The sequence below is a fragment of the Podarcis melisellensis genome, assembly GCF_964234715.1.
Source record: "Podarcis melisellensis genome assembly, chromosome: 8".
Taxonomy (NCBI): Eukaryota; Metazoa; Chordata; class Lepidosauria; order Squamata; family Lacertidae; genus Podarcis; species Podarcis melisellensis.
In genome coordinates, this window is record NC_138540.1 from 45,120,821 (window position 1) to 45,129,598 (window position 8,778).

General features: G+C 44.3%; 1 protein-coding gene across 1 annotated transcript; it reads left to right on the plus strand.

Annotated features, from left to right (window-relative positions):
- The first annotated feature begins 800 nt into the window (after positions 1-800).
- Positions 801-3,416, plus strand: THAP11 (THAP domain containing 11). The gene has a single exon (XM_081920430.1). The coding sequence runs from the start codon at positions 2,399-2,401 to the stop codon at positions 3,215-3,217; it is 819 nt and encodes a 272-aa protein (XP_081776556.1). The 5' UTR covers positions 801-2,398; the 3' UTR covers positions 3,218-3,416.
- The last annotated feature ends 5,362 nt before the right edge of the window (positions 3,417-8,778 follow it).

Here is an 8,778-nt window from a genome sequence, read left to right on the forward strand (position 1 = left end):
AGTTCCCATGATTCTTTTGGGGAAAGAAATATGGTTTAAATGTATGATGTACAGCCTGGTGCCTTTTGTATTTCATTGCTATTTAACTCTTAACTTTTACATTTCCCTCACATACCTTTGTGTGGGGGTGGTTGTGGGTGTATGCATGCATGCCAGTTGAAGATTACTGAATCTGATGAAGTGGATTTCAGTGCACAAAAGCTTGTGCTGTAGTTCGAAACACATTATTTCCTACAAAGAATTGTGGGCACTGCAATTTAGTCCTCACTGAGGTAATTCTCAGCAACCTTCAACAAACTACAAGTGCCCAGGATTCTTTGATGTAAATAATGTTCTTCAAAGGTATAGTGTATACACAGCCAATTAATTAAAAGTGCTAAAAACACAAAAGTATGGGCAGTTAATAAGGTACTTGCATATATGTAATTTCACTTCTGGTTCTTTTTTGGCCTGTTGCATCTGCATTATATTCTGTTACATTGTGCTTTTAATTTTTAATATGTAATAGTTTTTATTTTTTATATTATTGTGCCTTTTAATATTGTTACAAAAGAGCCAGTGTGGTAGAGTGGTAGACTCGTAATCTGGTGAACCAGGTTCATGTCTCTGCTCCTCCACATGCAGCTGCTGGGTGACCTTGGGCTAGTCACACTTCTTTGAAGTCTCTCAGCCCCACTCACCTTAAGGGAGTGTTTGTTGTGGGGGAGGAAGGGAAAAGGAGATTGTTAGCTGCTTTGAGACCCCTTCGGGTAGTGATAAAGTGGGATATCAAATCCAAACTCCTCTTCTTCTTCTCTGTCGAGCGATGGCAATAGCCCATGGGTTCTCAGGCACACACACAGGGTCTGTGTTCCTTTGGATAATAGAAGACACAGCAGAGACTGTTGTGCTTTAAGAAACATGGTTTATTCACCTATTTACACCTTCAGTCTGCATGGAGGGAGTCAAGATCTTACAGCATGGCCTATGGCATTGCAAGCAACCCTTCCTCTGCCTGGCCAAGATGGCTTTCAGTCCTTCTTCCTCCTTCTTCTTCCCAGGAATCCCTGCTTCAAAACTCCCTTTTCCTATCCACTCAAACACACAGTTACCCCAGGAACCTTTATGACATCTGACTCCCCAGGGCAAAGGATCCTTCTCTGATGTCTTATTAACACCTTTTTTTTGTCATGCTAACAGGTTTGCTGTTCACCCAGCCAGCTAGACTGGTATGAATACCCCAGCCCACGAATTCCTTTACAGCTTGCATTATCCCTTCATTCCACAAATAACCAAAATCCTAGCAGTTATTAATTTCTAGGGTGTACCACATCCACATCATTAAGCAGCAGTATAGAAATGCATTTTTAAAAATGCACAGGCCTACCCCATTCATACACAAAATATGACGTTAAGTCAGGATTTGAAAGTGAAATGACTGTTGGGAAAAGTTTCTCCAAGATATTTCCTTCTACAGATTTAGGAGAGCTAAAATGACTTTTTGGGATTGTTCTATTTGCTAAAATAAAGTGTAATTTTTCTCAGGGAATATTTCCTAAATGTTGATGGGTGAAAGATTGGTTTTCTGTGGAATGTGTGTCTGCTATGTGTGTACAACCTAAATTTTTATAACACTGAAAGTGATTTACCTTTATGGCTGTGTAGGGATTAGAACCCTGATCTTCCAGGTCCTAATTCAACACTGTAACTACCACATCAACTCTCAGGCTGGGATTTGAAACTCTAAGGGTAAACTGCACTGCCCAGAATACATGTGAAGTAAAGAATGTACTTTAGCAGTGTCGTGTGAACGCAGTCCAGGCTGCCATGCTACCAACGTCTACTCAGACGCAAAATCCATTGGCTTCAATTGTATTTACTCCCAGGTAAGCATGCAGAGGAGGACTCGAAATAAATTCCAGCGAGGAGCCTTGTTAGTCTGCTGCAGCAAACAAATAAGAAGTCCTGGGCCACCTTAAAGACTAACAAATATTATTACAGCACAAGCCAAAACAAAGGCCAACTATTTATATTTATTTATTGCCTCATAAAGCCTCCAGCCGCCTTCCAAATAAGTTGTGGGGCGCGCGGAGGATTGTGGGAAGCTGGAGAGCGCGCGTGGAATCCCCAGCCCGCTTTCTCTCCCGCTCTTCTGTGGCCAAGTTAAACACTCCCGTAGCTGCCCCGCCCAGTGGTGCCTTGTGGGAAACGTAGTTCCGGCGGCGGCGCGGTGCTTTGTGGGGCGGGTAGTTCCGTTTCCTGTGGCGCTGTTGCGGAGAGCGGTCTGCTGTGGCGGTGGCGGAGGAGGCTCGCCTTGTCGTTGGGACTCGGCATCGGGAGGCCTTGTGGGATCTGTAGTCCCGGCTGCCTCGGCCCGCCGAGGGAAAGGAGGAGGGCGCAGCGAAACACCACACAGACCATGCCCGGGTTCACGTGCTGCGTGCCAGGCTGCTACAACAACTCGCACCGAGACAAGGCGCTTCACTTCTACACCTTCCCGAAGGACGCGGAGCTGCGCCGCCTTTGGCTGAAGAATGTGTCGCGGGCCGGAGTGAGCGGATGCTTCAGCACTTTCCAGCCCACGACGGGCCACCGCGTCTGCTCCGAGCACTTCCCCGGCGGGCGCAAGTCCTACCTGGTGCGGGTGCCCACCATCTTCCCCTTGCGGGGCGTCAACGAGCGCAAGGGCGCCCGTGGGAACCGGCGCGCACGCCACGCCCCCGCGCCTCCCCAGGCGCCCGCGGTCGCCGCCGCGCAAGCCGCGGTCTTGCTCGCTTTGCAGGAGGGAGCTGCTGCCGCCGCGGCGGCTGGGCAAGGTGTGCCCCGGGGAGGAGGCGCAGGAGATGATGTGAAGCCTATGGACCTGACCGTGCAGGTGGAGCTGGGAGGTCCTGGGACGATGCTCGGGGCCCCAGGGGCGATGTTGGGAGGCCCCGGGGCAATGATCGGGGGCCCTGTTAGCCTGGCATTCCTTACAGATAACGGGCCATTGGTGGACAGCCCGCCAGACCACTCCTACTCACTGTCGTCGGGTACCACGTCGGAGGAGTTGCTGCGCAAACTGAACGAGCAGCGGGACATCATTGCTCTGCTGGAGGTGAAGATGAAGGAGATGAAGGGCAGCATCCGCCGCCTGCGCCTGTCCGAAGCCCAACTCCGTGAGGAGATCCGGGAGAAGGACCGCCTGCTGCATGCTGCCAGCATGGGAGGGGTGGCTCGCAAGCGCCATGGTCTCTGAGACATACGTGCCCTCCTTAGGATTGGGGTCCTGCTCTTCAAGTTGCTTGTTTCATGTAGGGCAGGGGACCGAGCACAAATCGACCTGTGTGGTATTGTTTGCGAACAGAAGTGGCAAGAAATGCCCAAACAGGACGAAGGGGGGGGGGTGGGTGGGTGGAGGCAGGCAGGCAGGCAGTTGTAGCAAGGACAAATGGTGCTCCACACCATTTCAGTCAGGTCTACACTGTGACAGGCAAATCACCAGTTCTTGACTATGTACTGACAACATTTCCTTCTCCTGTCAGGAAGCCCAGGGTGGTGTGTGAGCAGGCTGACACTTAACTGGACCCACACACTCACTTTTTACATGTTTTTCTGTGAGAAGTACCCACCAGGAGTTGGCTACAACAATATTTTTATATACATAAAAAGATGGGTACAGTTTGGATTATTGGTTATCAGCTGATGCTCTACTCGTATTATGTCCTGTTCAAAGCACAGTAGCAGACAGCAGCTGCTTTGGTACTCTCAGTAATGTTGATTCTGTGAGAGCTGGTCCATTTTTAGCATTGCTGGGAAAATGTCTCTAGTAAAGCTGGATGTTTCCATTAAGTGGGCGGGTGTAGGGCTATAAGCTTCTGTCACCAGTGGGATTAAATTTAGTGCAAAGCTAATTTTGAGGAACAATAACAGTTACTTTCTAGACAAGCACACTCGGGTTGTAAATCATTTACTCTGGAATAGTCTAGTGAAAGTCATGGCACTTTCCTATGATTATTCTGCAGTAAATGTATTGGTGATCAACGCCTTAGAAACCATGGCCATCAGTGGATTTTGTTTGTTTCTCTTTATGGAAAGAGAGAGAGAGAAAATGTGGGTTGTCATCCCCCACCCACAAACTACTGATATGGAGTATGCCATTTTTGATGCCAAGTTCATTCTTAATCATTAAAGAGGGCAACTGGAGTCTGTATTCCTAGGATGCAGTTATATTTGGTGTTTTGCCCTTTTTCTGTTTCTAGTTTCAAGGGATTATTATGGCCATGCCATAGTTGGATGACTCCCTGCCCATCATGGCATTCAACAACTGCTTCTTTTACTTAAGCAATGATTCAATATTCTCTTGTGTAAACCAGTATTGTGTGGCTTATTTCCTTTTCACATATGATATACTGGGATGCAATCTGGCTAGCATAAGAGGAATGAGGTTAAGTTACAGTGGCTTTGCAAACCTTTCATACTTCTAAATAAATTGGCATTCTAACACTCTCTGTTAAGAACCTGGAAGATGTTAATATCACAACCATGGACTGATAAATTTGTGATATACACTTGTACTTTTTAGATATTTATGAGCCAGTTTGCATCTCCATGGATATGAAGATGGAAAGAGATTAGAGAGCAGCCTGCCCTATAGCCTGATTCACTTTTGTCAGAAATAGATGTTGAGACCCCACCAATATTTGTATGTCTGTGTAGCACCAAATAGATGCTTCTGATTATTGTATTCAGTGTGGTTGATGATATACTTCAAATAAGAGTCCACAACGGTGTGTGTACTCTGCATGGCTATGCAGAGAATGCCAGAACATCTCATTTCACAAAGAAAGAAAGAAAAACACAATGCAATAGCTAGAGTTTTTGAGTTTATCAAACCCATAACTAAAAATCACAACTGTAGGCATGTAGATTGGCTTGTATTTTCAAGTGTAAAAATACCTTTGGTTGAAACTATTGTGACTGGCAGGGATTGGCTAGTGTCAGAATGGCCATCTGCCCCATTTTTTTTCTCTTTCTTTTTTGTTACAGTATTTTTTATATTTTATATAACAAATCTCAATTAGAAACCACAAGCTTGTATTGCTTATATACGTTGTATATACCAATAACAGTAAAAGCAATGAAGAAAATATTTTTTTAAAAAATGGAGAGGGGGAGATTATTCCCTCAAACAATTATAAAGCTTGAAAAAATACCATAAAGAAAACCTATTTCTTACATGTCCCTTGTTCGTCTGACTATATATACTGTAGGTCGTAAAACATGTTCAATTCTTGGTGTAATTGACTCTGCAGTTTATTGCAGGAGGCAGCAGCACACCATAAAATCTAGCCTCATTGGATTTCATGGATGTTCTGCTGTAGTCATTGGGGAATTGGTCTGTTGTTTGAACAAGATAGTAGACTGTATCAAATTATTTGACTAGAAGTTGCTAGAACATGATTCAGCTTGTAACTAGTATTTTTTTAAATTTAATAACTATCTTCTTTTCCAATCTTAGCAGATTTCTGTGCTGCCCCCCCCCATACTTCTGAAGTGGGGAAGAAAACTACAGACAAATTTACTGCCATGTGTTGTGCTTAGGTCAAGTTTGGTCACACAGCTTGCATTTTGCTCTGTATGCATCTGTTGAGACCTTAAGCAGCACACTAGTTTTCTTTCTTTGTAAATAGACGGTGCATTCTAGCTGGCTGAGAGTGTTTCGAAAGTGTGTTGTGACAAGTCGTGGTACTTTTCTACCATCATTATGCACTAAAATACGTTCAGTTGCTTGGATTACTGGACTGGTTATCTGTTGGACTGTTCTAGTTTACTGGTTATCCTGAGGTGCTAGCAAATATGCTTAATTTGAATAAAATATATTTTGTTTTTGTTATACAGTACTGCAGTCTGTAATTTGTCTGTAACATCTAATAGTTCTTTCTTCCTCCACCTACTCCATGGCATTTGCTTGTTTCTGCTTTGATTAAACACATTTCAGTGTTTTGTTTTCTATCTCACTTGGTTAAGAGACTTTTATTTGCAAGGTCTTCTTCTTTGGTGATCACTTGTAGCTGAGTAAGATTGTCTTCCATGAACACGGTCATAACCGTGAGTCCGTTTTGAATCCACATGTCCTTCCACAGTGGAGACATAGGTTTCGGGATGGGAGTTGATCATGGTGAGGGTTTGCCAAACATGCCTTCCTCTGAGCACGTTTCTTAATTTCATCCTGAGTTTGAGCGTTTTCAAAGTCCATGACACCTTTGGTAAAGGCTGTTCTCCAGTTGGAGCACAAACAGGCCAGTGTTTCCCAATTGTTGGTGTTTAAACTACATTTTTAAAGATTTGCCTTGAAAGAGTCTTTAAAAATCTTTTGTTGACCATCAGCATTACGCTTTGGAATAGAGTAGTTGATTTGGAAGACGATAATCAGGCATCCAAGCAACATGACCATTTCAAAAAGTTGATGTTGAAGAATCATTGTTTTGACACTGGTGATCTTTGCTTCTTTCAGTACACTGGCATTAGTTGCCTGTCTTCCTGCTGGATTTTGAGGAGTTGGAGATGGCGTTTATAAGTTCATACAGTAAGGTTGGTAGTACAATAGGTTTGTAAACAAGCATTTTGGTTTCCCTACGAATGTCCTGGTCCTCAAACACTCTGTACTTCAATCAGGAGAAAGCTGCACTCACAGAGCTCAGGCGATGCTGGATTTCGGCATCAATGTCGGCTCTTGTGAAAAGATAACGGCCCAGGTAGGAAAAGTGTTCAGCACTTTCCAACGTTACACCAATGAGTTTGATTTGTGGCTCTGCAGAAGGGTTGTTTTGTGCTTGTTGGTGCAGCACTTTGGTTTTTTTGGATGTTGAGCGATAGGCCAAGCTTTTCGTAAGCTTCTCTGAAGATATTTAGGATGGTTTGGAGGTCATTCTCTGAGTGTGCACATGCTACATTGCCATCAGCATACTGAAGCTCTATGACAGAAGTTATGGTAACCTTACTCTTTTCTTTCAGCATACTCAGATTAAAGAGCTTTCCATCTGTTCGATATATGATTTTTACTTCAGTGGGGCGTTTCACTTCAACAAAGTGTAGGATCATGGCAATGAAAATAGTAAGTAGAGTTGGGATGATAACACAAGCCTGTTTAACACCTGATCCCACTGTGAATGGTTCACTTGGAAAGCCATTCTTATCTGGGATGGATTTTTGGAAGACGCCTGTTTGTGAATTTGCTTTATGTGTGTAGATCAGTGCACGCTGACCAACAAACAATCTTCGCAGTAAAGCTCTATTCTGATGGCATGAGTATCACGACGACTGGTAGATTCTTATCTGCTGCAGCCTTCATCCGCCTTCACAACGCTTGTAACATACTGCTTGTTATCTTCTGCCTGTTCTGCCATTGAAGACGTCTTGGCTCATTCTTTGTCTAGCACCTTCCCCTTGACCTTATCTTAGTTGACCCTGCTGGAAGTACAAGACTCCTGACGGCTTCGCTCACAAGGGTCATAGGAATGTGCAAGCCCATTCACCACGACAAGGTGATGAAGAGTATGTATGGTTGCAACTGACACATGTATTTTTTCTTTCTGCTAATCAGAACAGGTTGATATACAAGTCTCTTTTTCCAGGCTCCACATAATTCTTAATATGATTTCATCATTTTTCTTTCTCAAATGTGAACTGACAACTAGTGATGTGTCATAATTTTTTGTGTATGGTGGAATAATGGATCTTCTTGCCTGACTTGGTGTTTCTAATTGACTTGCAGCTATACTGGATTTTCATTTTTCTGACTACATTTATGCTGGACATTCAGACAACATTTTTGTGAACGGTGTTCCTGTACTTTTACATGCATAGTGTCTAAGGTTTCTACCCTCCTATAACATATGTTTGGCCTCTGCTTGGACTACATGGGTAGCCTCAGAGTCCTGTATTGCCATGAATCAGGATCCCAGTCATTGACTGAAACCACGAGGGGTTTGCTAAAGTGAAGGAGTTCTGAGTCTGGTCAGTCGGTGCCCAGAAGTCCACATTAGAGTCCTTAGGTTTCTATAATGGAGGACAGGTGGGAAACAGCAATGTAATAAAATGAGCCGCAAACCTCTATTCTTTCAAAAGAATCTGGATCTAGCCATAACAAAGCCTACAGCCCTATGTAAGCATTATTGGCTGGAAGCCCCTTTAAATTCAGGGAGGCTTGCTTCTAAGTAAGGGAGAAGGAGCTGGCACATGGCACAGTTGCCAAGTGCCTGTGCTTTGTGCCCCCTTCCCAGCCTGCTCCACCTCCCACACCATACATTTTTGCTTTTTCTTCCTTCTTGTCTCCCCTTCATGGAGTGGCAGGATTTAACTACCAGTACACAGGAGGAACAGGGAGATAAGGTAGACATCACCTGTTAGCCTCAGCATCTTTGCTGTTGCTTTTGTAGCAGCAAAGCCACTAGGCATGCGAAGATAATAGAATCTTAGAGCTGGAAGAGACCCAAGGGTCATCTAGTCCAACTCTCCGCTATGTAGGAATCTCAGCTAAAGCATCCATATAGAATCAGAGAATCTTAGAGCTGGGTAGAGATGGTTATGCAGCACTTAGGTCAAGTGCTAGCATTTTTTCCCTTCTCTCCCCTTCACAGGGAGGTGGCAGGGTTTGGCCTTTCTCTCTCTCTCTGCTGTTCGTTTCACTGTCACAAACAGTAGTCTTTTGGTTCCTGGACCCATCTCTGCTTTATACAAATATGAGATGCAGGCTGAGTGCAGGTGGAAGATCACAACACTACTGCTGCTCTCTGCTGATGGTGAGAGGGCTCAGAA